Consider the following 18,683-nt stretch of genomic DNA (forward strand, 5'->3'; position numbering starts at 1 on the left):
TCAACTTTGCCCGTTTCTTTGTGCTTCTTCAAAAGAGCTTGGACAGCGCTTCTGGAAACCCCTGTCTGCCTTGAAATTTCTGCCTGGGAGAGACCTTGCTGATGCAGTATAACCACCTTGTGTCTTGTTGCTGTGCCATAAACTGTCTTCAGCAACCTCACCCTGTTAGCTGAGTTTGGCTGTTCCTCGCCCAGTTTTATTCCTCTTACACAGCTGTTTCTGTTTCAGTTAGTGATTGTGTTTCAACCTACATATTGAATTGATGATCATTAGCACCTGTTTGGTATAATTGTTTAATCATACACCTGACTATATGCCTACAAAATCCCTGACTTTGTGCAAGTGTATCTAGAAGAACACTGTTTTGAAGGCAAAGGGTAGTCACACCAAATATGGATTTGATTTAGATTTTTCTTCCGTTCACTCATTTTGCATTTAGTTAATTGAGAAATATAATCTATTAACATGTCTATTTTTGAAAGCATTCTTTCTTTACAGCATTTTTTTACACCTGCCTAAAACTTTTGCACAGTACTGTACATTTTTAAATTATCATAAACACATTTACAAAACATCAAAAGACTAACATTACCCCTAAATAACTAATGCAGGATAATACACAGTAAATATAAGCTATTTTAATGAATTGGTAATCATAATTTGATTGGTAACCTTTCAAATTGTAGGAAACATAAGATGCACTGTACCAAACTCTTTCCTCCCTTGTGATCCTTGTGACATCTCCTTTGCCGTTATTATAGAAAGGATAAGTTAAGCATTGCGAGGAGAATCTGATGTCAGCAAAACTATAAAAGATTCCACAGCGAATACAACACAAGGCACAGTGTGAAGGTCTGTATAGAATTGAAATGACTGGTAGCCCTATCACACTCTACTGCCCTGTGATATTTTTCCACAATTTGTTGTGCCTCAGAGTTTCATGTATTTAAATTAGGATTTTTTCCACTTATCTACACATTTTACTCCACACATTTATTGTGAAATTAAAAATACAAAACTTAAATATCATAATTGGATAAATCTCCAACGCCTTGAACTAATACTTGGTGGAAGCACCTTTGGCATCAATTACAGCTGTGGGTCTGTAGAGTCTGTCTGTCTCTTTGAATTTTGCACATCTAGATTTGGCAATATTTGACCATCTGTTGAGTTCCTTGGGCGGCATTGATGGACATCAATCTTCAAGTCATGCCACAACAATCTGGTTGGGGCTCTGACTGGCCCACTCAAGGACATTTACCTTTTTGTTCCTTAGCCACCCCAGTGTAGATTTGGCTGAGTGCTTTGTTTGTCACAGTTTACGTTTTCTTGCAGAGCACAGCAGGGTTTCCTCAGGAACTTTTCTATACTTTGCTCTGTTCATTTTCCATTCTATTCTGACAAATGCCCAAGTCCCTGCCAATGAGAAACATCCCCATAACACGCTGCTGACACCACCATGCTTCACAGTAGTGATGGTGTTCTTTGGTTACGTGCTGTTTTGGGCTTGCACCAAAAATAACTTTCTATTTTTAGGCAAATTTCCTGGGTGTTTTTTTTGCATACTTCAAGCAGGAGTCAAGGTGGTCTTTCTTGAGTACCAAACAGGTCAGATTTGTGGCGTGCTTGAGATATTTTTGTCACTTGACCAGTCTTGGCCATAAAAGCCTGTAGCTCTTGCAAAGTTGCCATTGGCTTCTTGGTAGCTTCTCTGATCAGTCTCTTTCTTACCTGGTCATCCAGTTTGTATGGACAGCCTGATCTAGGCAGGGGCTTGGTGGTGCCATACACCTTTCACTTCTTAATAATCGTCATGACTGTGCTATTTGTTTGTTTGTTTATTTTATTTTTTCCAAACCCCTGATCTTTGCTCTTCAGGTGCTTCGTCCTGGAATTTTTTTGAAAGCTTCTTGGTGCTCATGGTCTTTGCTTTAAATTCCCTACCCAACAGAGGGCACTTAGAGGAACTGCTGAATTTATCCTGAAATCTAACATCCAAAGGCCAATGGTCAGTTACTTGGCTGCATCTGCTTCTGCTTCTGCATCTTCACCCCCTACTACCTAACAACAAGGGTGTGGCTACATCCTGCTTTTATTCAAGCACTGTCCAGACATGGCAGCCCTGCATGTCAGGTGCTCCCTACCAATGAATTAGTATCGCAGGGCTTCTGGCAGATATAGTCTCCGCCTGTCAGCCATTTTACATAGGTTGTAGCACCTGTTATTAAGAATATAAATACAACTTTCTGTAATTGGACTGATGGGAGTGGAAAAGACAGACTGGAAATGGTCATGAGATGCTCAAGGTATAAAACTGAGCTTTCATACAGAATAATTAATGAATCACACACCATTTTATAAACATCACAAAATGATGACACGGTAAGAAACGTATTATAATAGCAACACTCTGCATTAAGTCTTTCCGTACTGTGAACGTTACGTTAACTACAATAACCGCTACAATAACAATTATTAAATAAAAATATATATTCTAAATTACTTCCTTTGTGTGTGGCATTATCAGTCAGCTGATACGGTTGCACTGTTTTGTTCTGCAGCCTCAATCAGAGTAATGTAATTGAGAATTGATTGCCATAACTAATTTTAGGTTTAGCTAAATAGTCTACAGACATAAGCATGGAGGTAACAGAATGAAACCTTTTCAACCTGGTCCTGGTAATCCATTGTTTAGTCAAGATCTAAGGAGAACCATTATATTAGAATGTTATGCACTGGGGTTATCAGGATATGGTGAAAGAGTTTAGCTGAACAGGCTGAATTTACTGATACCTAAAACAAAAAATGGCCTAATAACCACTGTTGATGTTGAAATGGCTTCCTCAGTTACTAGGGAGTTTTCCTCAGGAAGTAGGAACTACAAACATATATTGTAGGCATTATTGAAGTGGCTAAAATATGATTAGTAGGGTCTAGCAGACCAAATGGACATAAGGTTGTAATGGGGGGAATCAGTACAGATTAAGGTTTTGTACAATATATGACATTCACACAGTTATACTAGAATATGGATCTATGTTGACTTGAATGATACAAAATATGTGAAAAAAAACCTGTGGTTTACGATGAAACAAACTTTAAGCATTCCACTTGTGTTCATATACCTTTCTCAGTGTGCTCAAAGGGAACGGCACAGGATGTGTTCCACTGTCATATGCTGTAAATGGTATTTTCAAGTTGAAACTCAGTTAAGTAATATATTCATACACTTGAGTGACATCTCCTTGTATGAATGATGTGTGAATGTGTCTTGAAACCTTTGTAGCATTTGTGCTTCACAGCAGATTCAAAATATGTGTACTCCTGCAAATCTGAGAATATTTATTCTCACATACACTTGTAGTAACATTATTGGGATACCTGAACAAACCTACAGAAAAAAAAAAAGAATCAGTATGAATGTTTCTTTGAAAATAAACAAATCTTCTCAAAAGCAAATGCAACAGTGGTAATTTATTTTAAAACTTTAATTTCAGACTTTTCTCAGAAGAGTACAAGCAGAATAAATATGCAATGTGAGACAATTAGTAATGAATAGACCAACATAAACCACTATACACTAGTAAAGGCACAGTATGTTTTGCACAGTGTGCATCTCTGTGATTGCAAATGGTTTGAGAAAGGTTTGCAATTAAATGGAAGCAAAACAAGACCTCCTTTACATGTTCTTTTGAGAGGGATAATGCATTTTCATTCTTTGTATTCCATTTCAGTTAAATAGTTCGAGTGCAACAACAAGCTGGTCCACCAGTGCATGTTTACACACACATGAATTGTTCTGTATAAACACAACCATCTCACTTCACCTGCGTCCAGCTAAAAGCATGCTTGTTAAAGATGCTTTCATAGGAGCATGTTAAATTCTTCACTCCAGTACCCCTTTAACAATATTCATATTCCTTATTGCATATTGTTTTTGTATCAGTAACCACTCCATCCTCAGTTAAACCGCATTCCAATACCCTTTTCAATCAACTGTGTTAATAGTGGATTATTTACAGTGGGTGGGGGGGTACACAAAGGATTTGGCTTTATTTCACTGTCTCTCCACTATACATCACAAAATACTGCAAATTAAAGGGAGACACTTCAAGTGGGCTCTATGAATGGGTCTCAGTCTGGTAAATCTGCCGCTAAATCATTTATCAGAGTGATGTTAGACACTTTTTCAGGTGCTTAGGGTTGACAGTAAGTAATAGAAAACTTACACAAAAAACTTACTCCTTTGCTGAAAATCCCTGAGTGACTTTACATTTGATCTCAACTAGAGCCCGACCGATACAGGTTTTTTGGGTCCGATATCGATACCGATAATTGGGGAGCAACATTTCCTGATTACCAATATATGTGCCGATATTGACTTTTTGCAAAACAGACATTTTCTAGTATGGACCCCTCAAATTTGGCTCTTAGAGAGAAATTGTGACAAATATGCACTGAAGGCAGGATGTTTGAATAATAAACTAATCATAAACATTTTCATCATAAGTAACAACCACAAATCAAATGAATTAGAATAAGGGGGAATAAAGGAAAAATATAAAAATATGCAAAAATATGTATATGAACGATTTCAAATACAAATGGAACAATGTGTATATTCTATACATTAATAAGATATTTTTAAGTGCTTTCCTAGCCAATATTAGCATGTTATGCACGTCAGGTTCTCCTCAGGTTCACAAGTCCTCCTCAGTCCTCAATATTGCCAATGCAACAGTGACAGGTTATTGTGTAGGAAGCACAGCTTCTCTGCATTTTCTCCCAAAAAGGAACGTTTTTTTTTTTTTTTTTTTTTTTGCAATTAAAAATGCCCTCAAACGTACTTACTGGGTATGTTAAAAGTATTGCAATACAAATCATAACAGAAACATGATGTAGGATTTGAAATAGTTTTATAAAAAAAACATATATAGTTTCAGTAAAATATCCATGTTTTTTCACTCTCGTTTTCTTTTGATTGTTAACTGTGATCTGAGCTTGCTTGTCATTTGGAGACTGTTTTTGCTTTCTGATATCCAGTCAACATCTTTAGCAAACATTTACTGTTTTTTGTTATTTTAATTGCTATTGTGAATTTTGAAAAGTGATTTAATGAACTTTTCAGTAAAAATGCACTTGAATACCATATTATATGGTAATAAGAGAATGAACACTAACCAAAACCATGGATACTCAAATGCAGCATAGCTTTCAAAAAACACTTTCTATTGGTTATGAGAGTTTTAGTAAAACACATTTGTATTGGTTTATAAGCTCTATGGTTCTCAATTGGTGTGTTTTTGTTTCGCTGCTGTGAGATTCACTGTGGAGTCGGAAGCCTCCAGCGGAAAACTAAAACACCATAACTATGTAAAAAAACAATAATTATAATAACGACTGTAAAACCAATAAACATGTATTAATTATTTGTCTGAGATTTTATGGTAAGTTGAAAAAAACATTTAGCCAATAGTTTGAGAATGTATCGTTGCATTATAATTATCAGAGGAATATGTGCCAATACTGATACCATGCACCGATATATCTGTCAGACTCTAATCTCTTATCAGTGTATCCCAAACTCACTCCAAGGGGACATACTGGCTCCTGTTCTTTTTGCTCCTTTCCCTCCCCAACTGAACTGTCAATTAGTTAATTGCATTAATTGCTTCTTATTACTTTTTACATTGTTTGTATCACTTAGACAGAGATTTTAGGATACTTATTGGCTTTTATTAATTAGTTGGAAGTATATTTTCATTAAGAGATGAAAACAATAAAGAAAAGGCTAAATCAATCAGAATACAAGTACAGATACAAGTTTCAATTAAGCAATTTGGAACAAAAAAACAGGATACACATATAGCATTCAGAAATATTGGTCCAAACATAAATGCTACAGACTAAAACTGCACAGAACATTACTTATAATATGTTACTAAACGGGTGAATCTCTGATGGTATAACCAAAAACCCCAGGCCTGTTGCAGTTTAAGCAGGAGATGCAGAGAGCTATGGGTCAGATAGTAGGCTTCAGTCCTGCTCAGTCAGTCAGTTGGGAATCAGAGGCCATGAGGACAGTTTGTTGACTGCACTTTTACCTGCAACAATAGAGACTGTTTCATTACTCACTCATATATTAAGGGAAACAAACATTAAATTATTTCCTTAATGTGATGTATAGCATTAGGTCTTGACTAATACTAAAATTTTGTATTGCTCTGATATTTTGTAAGTCACCCTGGACAAGGGTGTCTGCTAATAAATAGATAATAATAATAATAATAATAATAATAATAATGGATGGTGTCTGGTAAACAAAAGTTTTCTACAAACACTGGCTTGTTTCAATTATGTACATTTCTCAATCCCATTAGGCCTTAGAACTGCAATGATACCTATGCTTAGTCTAAACTGTCTAGTTTACCCTCTTTCATCCATTTCATCCATCTAAAGGCTTACTGTACATCACTACTAAAAGATCTGGCAAACTACCCTGCTCACCTCCCCTTCTGATAATGAAATACTTCCACTCTCATCTGCTCTACAGTTTCATTTTTCTTGAACAAATAGCCACACTAATAGTCTCACCTGTCTCCTTAATTGGCTGTTTTAGCTACCAATACTGCTTCTGCAATTCAGCCAACAGCTACTTTTAAAAAAGATAACAGTCTGAGGTAGCATCTTTGTGAAAAGCCTTGTTTACCAAGACCCGGATCTGATTTCACATGTTTTGCTCCAGTCAGGAATCTTGTATAATACTACTACTACTACTACTACTACTACTACTACTACTACTACTACTACTACTACTACTACTACTACTAATAATAATAATAATATAATAGGAGTAATAATAATAATTATTATTGTTGTTAATGTATTTATAATTTCATTTATTGACTCATTTATTTTAAGGGATTTTGCTTACGTTATATAACTTAAAATAAAACAGAATCAAATTTCTTTAGGATCCATTTAATCACATTGCTTTTTTATTTAATTATGTTGTTGTTTGTTGTTGTGAGACAAAACTGGAGTAACACGCTATGAGAATAGTGTAACCACTGTGTTTTATTTATTTATTTATACATTTTTGCTTGAAATAATGGCTAGCCCTTAGTACGGTGTGTTAAATCTTGACCTGAAACCTCCTAGGGATCGACAGAGACACAGTGGCGTCAGGCAGAGCTCCCACAACTGCAGGGCTGGGCAGAGAAAGGAATGCTGACACAGCCAAAGATGGTAAGGAGACAGTCGAAAAATCGCCTTTTAAAAACATGGAGCGCTGAATTCTGCTATACTTCCTCTGAAGTAGCCTGTTGTAGATTATGTAATAACAATTAAAACGATGCTGAATTTAGTAGTTTCCTTCTGATTTTCATATTTTTATATTTATATATTATATTTTATATTTTCATATTTTTGCATGTAAATAAAATCCAGATATTTTATGCTATTGCTGAATTTTAATAAAACATTCCTGTGTTTTTTTTTAACACACATCTATCAATTTAACACTGTAATACTTTTTTATAGTCAATTTTCCCAGAAATGTATCAAAAGTACATTTTAATTTTTTTCTCCATTGTGAGGCTCAGTTTTGGATGATTTATAATTGTAGAAGGTGCTGCACAAATAATGATTTGAATATGTGAATGGTGGTATTGGAAGGGTATAGAATGTAACTGACTGGGCTGATTGCGGATGAAAATTAAACAGCTGCACGACTTTGTACAGATTAATCAACTTTTCACTTGACTGTATGATTTGAATACAGACTCTTTCCAATTCATAATGTTTTAACTCCTTCTATTGAACCAAGTCTGAATGATTGAATATTCATTTCATACAGCTTTATAATCAAGTGAACATTTGTATTTGAATTAAAAACCGGTTTGTATCCTCAGAATGCGGTTATGTGAAAATCCCTCTTCTGTCTCATCAGGTGAATCAGTGTCCTTAATTTCTTTCTAAAAGATGTAGAGCTTTTGAATTTCAGTGTCAATCTCCCATCAGCTAATGCATTTAGATTTCTTAAAATTTAAGTATTGAAGTAAAGCCTATAAAATGCTAAAAAGTTAAAGTTTTTTTATGAAGATATAGGGCACATGGTAACATTTAAAGTACATTTAAAACATTTAAATTAATATCAAGGTTTGCATGGGCAAAAAACAATCAGAATATTACTATTTAAATGACACAGGATATGGCCTTTTTTTATGGTTAGGGTTTTTTTGTGTTTACTGAATATTCCAACAAAAGTTTAGTGAAAACTTTCTGTAAGTAGATTTCATTTTCAGAAAACTTGGCTGACCATATACATAAACTAAGGGTTAGACCAAATCAAAATGTTGACTTACCCGCGAATAGCAAAGTACAAACCGTATCCTATCATGGTTCAATTTATTGGCAGAAACCATATAACCATATAAATCAAAATGTAATAGGGTACAATTTTCTAATTAACATATTGCAAGTAGGTCAAAGTTTTGATTACTATCCTGAAGCATCATTCTGTTTCCATCTCAGAGAACACCATCAGCATAGTTGAATTATCATTTTGTGCAACACCACATGTGCATATAAAAATGTTCATGTTTGCTGCAAGCAAGGACAGGATTACATCACAGACACTGCACTGATCACCAGCCCCTGACTTCCCCAGGTAATGGATATTTCTGATCCGAAGCCCTCTGTCCTCCTTTAGTGATAATAAAACTGAGGTTTATGGGTTTTGCTTGAGTTTGTGCACTTCCACTTGCTGTCTGTCTAATAATAACTATGCTTTGTGATTCTGTTCAGCATTAGAGTAAAAATTAAGGGAAAACATAAATAAATGTTTCATTACAGATCATACATATTATTACAGATCGCTGCTTTCCTCATTGAGAAAAAATTACCTGTATTGAAACTTCAAGTCTCTATTTATTTTATTATTAATATAGTAATTATTATTATTACGATCTATATTGGACTGTACTATTATTATTATTTATTATTATTTATTTCTTGCCAGACGCCCTTATCCAGGGCGACTTATAAAACATAAGCACAATACAAAGTGCAAAAATACAGTTCAGTACAAGGCATCAAACATTACAAATTCAGATTTACATAATACAAAACATAATACATTTTACAAATTCCAATTTACACAAGTGAATACAGTAAATTAAGTCTTACATCCTGGATAGTAAAAGCTAAGTTGCAGACAAGATGTTAGGTCACAGTCAAGGACTTCGGGAAAGGGGAAATCAATATACGAGTACAAGTAACACAAGAAGCATGTTAAAAGGTTGTAAAGTGCTATCCAACAGGAGAGTAAATGACTAAAATTACAAGTATTGTCTGAAAACATGTGTTTTGAGTAAGCGCCGGAAGGAGGTCAACGACTCTGCTGTTTTGACTTCAGTGGGAAGGTTGTTCCACCACTTAAGGGCCAGGGATGAGAAGGAGTGAGCTCTGGAGGAGGAGAGTGGAGAGGAAGCCAAGTTAGTCTTCTGGCACTGGAAGACCACAGTGGTCTGGAGGGGATATATGAGATGGAGAGATCAGCAGAAGGTGAGGAAGAGTGGGGAAAAAAGAGGAGATTTGGAGAGGTTGAGCTTGAGGTGGTGCGAGTGCATCCAGGCGGAGATAGCAGACAAGCAGGAAGAGATGCGAGAGGGGATGAGAGGTTCAGAAGAGGGAAAAGACAGAAAGATCAGGGCATCATCTGTGTAGAAGTGGTAGGAGAAACCATGGGATGCGATGAGGGGGCCCAGGGAGCGAGTGTAGAGAGAGAACAGGAGGGGCCCAGGATGGAGCCTTGGGGTACATCTGTGAGGAGAGGTTGGGGGGTGGATGAGGAACCTCGCCATGTCACATGTCATGGTTGTTGAGATAGGAGGAGAACCAGGTGAGAGTAGTTCCAGAGAGGTCAGCGAGGCAGGAGAGGAGGATGGAGTGATCGACAGTGTCAAATGCTACAGAGAGATCAAGGAGAATGAGGACTGAGGAGAGGGAGGCGCCCGAGCACAACAGAAGGAGTCAGTGACTGCCAAGAGAGCAGTCTCAGTGGCGTGAGCTGTGCAGTAGCCGGATTGCAGAAGATCCAGGAGTGAGTGATGGGAAAGAAAAGCAGAGATCTGATGGTGGACCGCACTCTCGAGGGTCTTTGAGAGGAAGGGGAATAGGGAGACAGGGCGGTAGTTCTAAGGAGAGGTGGGGTCAAGGGTTGGTTTCTTGAAGAGTGGGATGACAGCAGCTTGTTTAAATGCAGAGGGGAAACAGCCAGAGAGGAGTGAGGAGCTGAGGAGGGAGGAGATGAAGGGGAGTAGATCAGGAGCAGTTGCTTGGAGGAGGTGAGTAGGGAGAGGGTCCAGGGCACATATTGTAGGTTTGTGACATAGGAGGAGAGAGGAAAGTTCAGAGTCTGAGAGAGGTGAGAATGAAGAAAAGGAAGCTTGATCGGTGGGAGGCTTGGGTGTGAAGGGAGAGGAGGTGGGACTGTTGAAGTCCCAGTTGATGTCTGATCTTGGAGGAGAAGAAGGAGGCAAAATCATCTGTAGTGAGAGAGGAAGGAGGAGTAGGAGGAGGGGGGGTGAAGGTGGAGTAGAGTTTGTGGGGGTTGTTGACAGTGGATTCAACGAGTGATTGGAAGTAAAACTTCTTGGCTGAGGTGAGTGAGGAGGAGAATGTAGACAGTAGAGAGCGGGACAGTTCGAGGGCAGCTGGGAGTTTGGTCCTTTTCCACTTCAGACCAGGGAGATCAATGTCTCGGTGAGAGCGAGGAAATCCAGAGAGTGGTGCGAGGCAGAAGTGGAGATGAAGTCGGCCTTGTTTGAAGCTGAGTAGCATTTCCAAAGGCCACTGGAGAGTGGAGTAGAGGGGAAGGAGGAGGAGGGGAGTGGCAGGGAGATGAGGAGGTTAGAGGGATTAGGTAAGCAATGGCATGCAGGTGCAGGATAGTAATCGGCTTCTTGCTGTTGCTGTGCGCTGTCTGCTCGCAGTCTTCTCCTCGCTTGAGTCCCGCAGCTAGAGTCCCTGCCCTTTGCAGATGGGACCCTTCGGAAGGGGGGCACTGAGGCTGCTGGTGCTGACTGCTGGTGCAGAGGACCTGGGGGCTCTAAAATACTCCACCTGTAGCTAATTAGGACAGTACATACCTGCGTTGCGTTGAATGACACAAGCCTTGGGGATGGCACAATTCCTCCCAGGCAGGCAGTGGCGGACTGGCCGTCGGGAGCACCGGGACATTTCCGTTTGGCCTGAGGGTCGTTTTGGCCTGCTGTGAATAGTCAACTTGACCAGCGATAATATAGCAAGCAGGAATGAGTTGACGAAGAATCCACACATCAGGCGCGACTCTCACTCTCTCGCTGCAGTGTCCCCGTAACATTTTAGACAAGTCGCACGTCGAAATGGACGGCCAGAAAAGGAAAGGTGGATCAGAGAGGGAGAGAATAAAAGAGAATAATGGACCAGGTCAGTCAAAAACACTAGCTAAAACACACACACACACACGACACCCAGCATGGCTAGCTAAGTAGCCTAGCTAATAATAGTGACACAACGACCGGTAGGCTAAACAGTTTGCATGTCTTACGTCTTCGTGGAGGAATTGTAGCAATGAGTGCAACATAGCAATCATAATATGACATTGAATATGTTTCAACTAGTAAGACTATGGACTTGCCAGCATTCAGTCATGACTCATGCCACATAAGCTAGGGAAAGTGCACATACACTGTACAGCGAAACAGGCTACAGCAACATAACCATAATACATCCATGAACGTAACACAGTAGTCTGTGTGACACAGCACAGGGAATGACAAAAATCATTAGCGCCATTAGTACCAGCATTACAAGTTATTACAATAATATACAGCTCTTGGAAAAATTAAGAGACCACAATTTTTTCCAGAGCTGTATTAATGTAGCCTACTGATACACTAATGATAGTGAGTATGATAATAGAGTCTTTTCTTTGCAAAGGTGGAAAAGGAAGCAGCAGCAACAGCACTAGAGCTTCAGGTGCTCCTGCAGAACTGGAGATGGTGGTCAGTTCAGAGTCAGACTCAGAGCAGGAACCTTCAGGTACAATTTAAGAGCACAAACCTAAACATGTAGGCTATGATTTTAGATTAATATGTGCTTTATTTATGAGATTATCAGTAGGACTGTAATCGGGGGGCATACAATCGATGACTGCACAAGTAATACAAGTTTAAGTTTAGGTTATTTACAATGTTAATCTCATTCTGCAGAGCAACCAGAGGTGCAGAGAGAGAGAAAGAGAGAGGTTCAGAGCCCAGTACAGGGAAAATAGAAAGGGACAGTGAAAGCACTGAAAATCCATTTGATTATTTTGCCCGTCCTCAGTCCAAGGATTTGACTTATTTTTTCAGTACCACCCAAAACAAACCCCTCAAAGAGTAATTCCCAATGTATTCCACTCAAAAGATGGTACAAACAGAAAATGGCTGACATACAATGAAGTAACTCACTCCTTGTTCTGCTCAGTATGTCTTGCATTCACAAAACTTTCAGCCAGTGATTGTGCATTTGTCAAAGGAGGCATGCAGGCTTGTAAACATCAGAGAGTACAGGAACATGAGAGAAGCAAGACCCATAGAGAAAGTGCAGATGCCTTTTTCCTCAGAGCCAGCAAAGCAGACATCCGTACCCTTCTGAGTGATAAGCAAATGTCAGATCAACGAGACCAGGTCAGAAAGAAGAGGCAGGTCATGGAACGTGTGATTGATGTAGTTAAAGTTGTTGGTAAATGTGGGCTTAGCTACAGTTGACACAGACACGGAGCTGCATATAACTTGGAAAACATGTCCGTCAATCATGGCAAGTTTCTTGAGCTTATATTGTTGCTAAGCAAATATGTCTGCCTACAAGAGCATGTTAGTGATTGCATTGAGAAGAGCAAGAAGCAGATGGGAAGTTAAGAAAGAGGGTCCTTGGTAACTATGATGTCCAAAACAACAGCAAATAAAGTAATTGAAGTCATCAGGATGTTGATTCAGCAGACACTTGCTTTTGAATTGAGAAAGGCAAGAATGTTCTCAATACAAATGGACACAACACAGGATTTAACATCCAAAGACCAGTATGCAGTAGTTCTGCGATATGTCACTGATGTTGTCCACGAGAGACTTATTGCTGTCATTGACTGTGAGTCATCGACTGGACAGTACTTTGTGGACCTTGTGAAACAGACTCTTGAGAAGATAGACATAGATATCAAACAGACAGAGCAGCTTATATGCAGGGACAATACTGGGGCTTCTCTGCATTGCTCACAGGAGAATCTCCTAACCAAGTACACATATGGTGTTACTCACATGTCCTCAACCTTGTGCTAACTGACACCACTGGGGTTGTTGTGGCAAGTGAATCCCTTTTCTCACTACTGAATGATATTGCAGTGTTCGTTCGAGATTCCTACAAATGCATGAAGCTATGGGAGGAAACCAGTGAGGACAGGAGACACAGACGGCTTGATGTAATTGGTGAAACCAAAGACGAGGCCTTGAGGAAAGTATTTGGAAGCTTTACAAAGCCTGACCGTGCACTTTACACGGATGTGGTCATCACAATGGAAAGAATTGAAAAGGATGTGACCATAAAACCTGCCATCCGAAGCAAGGCCCAAGGGTACAAAGTCGCCCTGGTACTAAGTCGCCCTGGATAAGGGCGTCTGCCAAGAAATAAAAATAATAATAATAATAATAATACAAGGATGCTCTCCTAAAGTATGAAACCATATTTACAGCTGAGGTTTTTCTCAGGATTTTTGAGCAGACGTCCCCTCTCTCTATATACTTGCAAACAAGTGGCATGGATATCGTAACAGCACAGCACTTGGTGACGGGAACAGAGGGTAACCGGAGAAAGTGTGCCCGGGACTTTGAGGGTGTGAAGAGGGCAGCAGACGACTTTGTTGAGTGGGCCAATGGCATTCTGGAGGAACTGCAGGACTTTGATACCGAAGCTCACACTGCTCTCCCAGAGAAGAGAACAAAAAAAAAGAAGAGAAAGCCAGGTGAGTTGGCAGAAGACAAGCCCATTGCTAATGCAGACATGGATTACAAAATCAAGATCCACAACGTGGTACTGGACACTGTTTTTGAAAGTATTCACCGCTGTTATTCAGCAAATGCAGTGCTGTGTGCAGATGTCTCCTGCATGAATCCGAAGCATTTTCCTGAGATCAGAAAAGGGCCTTCCAAAGACAGCCATGAAGGAGCTCAGCAAATGCTTACTGAAATTTGATGAACATGCCACTGTTAAGGCATTGCAGGCTGAACTGATCAGCCTTGCACAACAGTGGGAAAGACTGAAACAGTCAGTTGTAGGAGTACAACACCAGGGCTGCCATGGGAAGGCTTTGAGGATCCTGATGAAAGTGTGCAGTTGGTGAGCAGAAGTTGTCCTGCCTGATATGCTGCTATCTTCACATCATTGGTTTGGGCTACAAGTTCCTTCTCACCCTATCCATCACTCAGGTGGCTTGTGAGAGGACCTTCTCCACCCTGAAATTTGTGAAGAACTGCCTAAGAACCTATGCTTGATGCTTCAATATGAAGATAATCATTTGAACATTTGAGCTAACTCTGTATATCTCATTCTCTTTTTAAAAAGTGTAGGCTAATTGTTTTGTGTGTCTAGCCTTGTACATTTGTATGTGTTATGATTGGTGTATTCCTAGTGAGTTTTTGATGGTGCACCCATAGCCATAGCATACCTTGAAAACTCAGTGTTCAGATAGGCTACTTGTTGGTCAGTCCCAAATGTTTGTATTTTGTAATGTGGATAACTTTCTTCCCAGATGAACATAGTGGCCAAATTTATAACTAGTTTGGTACCCGTTACATCAACAAATAGGGTTAGCCTACAAAATTAGCGGTCTGGTGGTTTGCGTGAACAGGGTGGTCTGGGATGGAGTCAAAGTCCCGGCCTGAATTATTGTTTCAGTCCGCCCCTGCAGGCAGGAGTGCTAATAGTACAATGAATGGCTGCTTTGAATCTGAATACAGATAAAGAACGTGCCAGACACACGCAGTTAGCTCCCAACAATACTAAATAATAACAGCCTACAATGTAACTGCTTCTGATTTACAGAAACTGATTTACTACTGAAGAAGGACATGGCTTGATTGTAGAAAATATGTTAGAAGTGCCTTGGTTAAGAGAATATCAATTGGAATTTAAACACTCCAAAAGCATCTGAAAATGCAAATACCAGAGACTCTTCAATCTTCAATGTGATCCCATCTACAGTTTCTTATAAATGCAGTTCTCAAATCTTTTCAGAGGATGGGGTAGAGAATAGGGGTGGCGAATCCTTAAATGAAGATAGCAGAGCCTTATTGAGGAGTCCTGCAGTTAAACACCTTTTTCATATATTGGCAATACTATCCAGACATTTCCGTCAAATGGAGAGTCAGTGGCCATTAAACACATTATTAATCACACCAAAATTCCACCCCCTTGTTACTATGGTCTCCCCAGTTACCAGTGTAGATCACAATAGTCAGATCAGCAGGAATTTTATTTCCCCTTAGACTTCTTTCTAACATGCACATTCTCAAGGGTCAACCTTGATATATATATATAACTCTAACATATTTTATTTACTGAAAGTTTATATATGAATCAGTCTTGGATTCGAGGCAGGGACTCAAAAGGCCAAGGCCAAGGTCGAGGCGAGGAATGAAAAGGCCAAGGTCAAGGCTGGGAGCCTCAAGGCTGGGAGACTTTTAGGGCAAGGCCGGTCAAGGTCAATGATAAGCATTTTAAAAGACAAGACCACAGTCATGCAGTTTATCAATTGGGTTAGATGTAGACAGTTTTAATAACATTTGTACAACAGTAAACTGTGAAAGAGCTCTTTTCCAAAATGTAAGGTACAGCACATGTAAACACTTTACTCCATCAGAGTAGAAAACACAGCAAATTAAATGTTGACTAGATCAACATTCATTCAGAACCACACTGCTCACAAGAAAAACTTGGTTAAATTCCTAACAATACTTTAGTTTACTGTACAAAATAATTCCAGTTGTAATAATCAATAACTGTAATATTTGACATTTCATTCCCATTTCTCTCTCTCTAAACAAATTCATAATTGCATTTAATAATTATTTAGGCTACATATTACATGACTATATCGAAATTCAGCAATATGGAATGTGATCAATTATTTGTCCAATATGGTATTTTTTTTTTTTCAAATATATATATATATATATATATATATATATATTTATTGGTTCATTATTTCTATTATTAAATTAACAATACTTGCATTGTAATATTACATTTTTATATCTATTGACATACAATACATTTCAATATACAATAGTGTTAATAAGACTAACAGACTAACTACAGTACTAGTAAGAGTAATACAGCACCATGCGATTCAATTTCCTGATATAAAAATTGTATTGTATTGTATTGTAATTCTTTATATATAGTGTGCATTTAATTGTAAATCACCCTGGATTAGTTAATCTGCTAAAAATGTCTCTGTCTATTACAGGTGTGTATCAATACAGAAATCACGGTTTTCAACACTACAGTGCCCTTAATACAAAATAATTAGTTAGGGCTCTGGACTCAGGTCGTGGGTTCAATCTCAGGTGGGGGACACTGCTGACAGTGTCGGGGACAATAACATTTTTGGAAAACGGATTAATTGAAAAAAGCAAGATTCATAATCAGTTATCACTATAGGAAATTACATGTGGGCAATTTTACAGTCCTCGGAGTGAGGCCACCCGAGGCCACACCCCTGAGGTCAAGGTCAAGGGTGAGATGCTCACATGAGAAAGGTACCATGAAATGTCCCTGTCAGGACTATACCCGCCAGGACACAAACATCACTTCATTCTGGTTGGCCGTGAGGAATTGAATTACGATTGGCTCTCATTCACGTCCTGCTATTGGCTGCTGGAATCACCTTCTGTTTTAAATGTTTTTGGCGGACACTGTTACATCATTTGACTGCTAGCGGGTAGACGAAGATTATAAACTGCCGTTTTAGAAAAAAGTAGTTAATTATATACATCTGTAATCATGCTAAAATCACTAGCATGATTACACACACCAACATACACTTTGTATATTATCCTTCATTAAACTACATCGAATATTACTGCTTTAAAGTAACCTACAAAAAATAAACAGCAATTAGCTATCATCTGGGGAACGTAATCCAAAGTTTCTCTAATTAATTATATTTTTGACTTTCAACCAGAGCTTTTAACAAGAAACAAAAACTTGCAGTTTGCAGTATTTTCTGCAGGTCTTGTGGAAAGTAACCGATACCGAATGTTGTGAACTGTTTATTCCATGTGTGTTTATCATGACTTGTAAATGTCTGTGTGGAGTGTGCATGTTCTCCCTGTGTTTTCTCCCGTTTCTCAGCTTTCCTGCCAAAGCCGCTTTGGACAATGTAAATGGTGTGCAATACTAAATCAAATATTAACACCATATTCACAATATATGTATGTGTGTGTATCATGTAGTGTGTGTACATACACACACCTCTATATCTGTAACTATTTATCGTTATAGTATTATGCATTGTACTGACAGGGATATTGTAACCCACTTTGTCCTCACAGGGATATACCCCAGTGATGTGCAGTTTGCGAACGATTCGTTCTTTTTGAACGCCAGTGGCATTCAGTTACATGATCCATGAGATTAGATGTGTATGCAATAATATATACTGTACATAATGTGTGTGTGTGTTACAGTCTGTATTCATTGGGTATGTCAGCCAAGCAAAACAAAAATATATAATAAATCGCTATGAGGTCTGTTTTTGCACAAATTATGATTACTACTTGCAAGTCATCTTGAGGTAAATCAACAAAATGACCTATAATAACAAATATTAATAACAATTGAGATACACCTATGCGTAAGACATTTATGTAACAATATTGTTGTTATTATTATTATTATTATTATTATTATTATTATTATTATTTCTTAGCAGACGCCCTTGTCCAAACAATATATTAAATTTAATTTGATTAATTGTATTGGGTAAATAATGTTAATGCTGCAAACTGTTGTTATCTCCGGGATTTTAAATATATATTTGTCACAACTGTATTTAATTTAACCCAGTCAAATATAGACTTTTCGTAGCTTTTGTGGTGTGCAGTGAACAATTCGTTCTTTCCGGTTCAAGTCTATCTAACCAATCCTGATTCGGGCTGCATTGGTTCGAGTCACTGAATCAGCGAACGAAATGAACAAAATGAATCGATTCACTAAACTGAACTGAATCAAATTAATTGAGTCACTAAAAAGAATTGAACTGCCAATCACTAATATACCCACCTAGTCCTGACAGGAATATTATAACCCACTTTGTCCTGACAGGGATATTGTTGCCCACTTAGTCCTGACAGGGATACTGTTATACGTTTATGTTTCTGTAATCTGTTTATTTCGTCCAGCTCTTAAAAAAATGCATTATCTTTAATTTATTTGATCCTCGTATCATTAAATTATTGGTGGACACCAATGAGTAAACAGTGGGTCCAATGGCCTATTGTTTGTAAACTGTTTTATGTTTCTAATTTTAACTTTACTCTGACTTAGATGTCACATGGATTATTAAAATTAATTTTACATTCGGGATTAAAGCAGGAATA

The 18,683-nt window shown here is 38.3% G+C and overlaps 1 protein-coding gene across 5 annotated transcripts in view; it reads left to right on the forward strand.

Moving 5' to 3' along the window:
* Positions 1-18,683, forward strand: part of elavl4 (ELAV like neuron-specific RNA binding protein 4) — a 169,092-nt gene that overhangs the window by 71,444 nt on the left and 78,965 nt on the right. For all 5 annotated transcript variants that reach the window (XM_066692004.1, XM_066692003.1, XM_066692002.1 and 2 more), the window contains exon 2: positions 7,162-7,248. In XM_066692004.1, coding sequence (XP_066548101.1) covers positions 7,162-7,248 — 87 coding nt within the window. The remainder of the gene's footprint in view (positions 1-7,161; positions 7,249-18,683) is intronic.

This window comes from Amia ocellicauda, chromosome 19, assembly GCF_036373705.1.
Source record: "Amia ocellicauda isolate fAmiCal2 chromosome 19, fAmiCal2.hap1, whole genome shotgun sequence".
Lineage (NCBI taxonomy): Eukaryota > Metazoa > Chordata > Actinopteri > Amiiformes > Amiidae > Amia > Amia ocellicauda.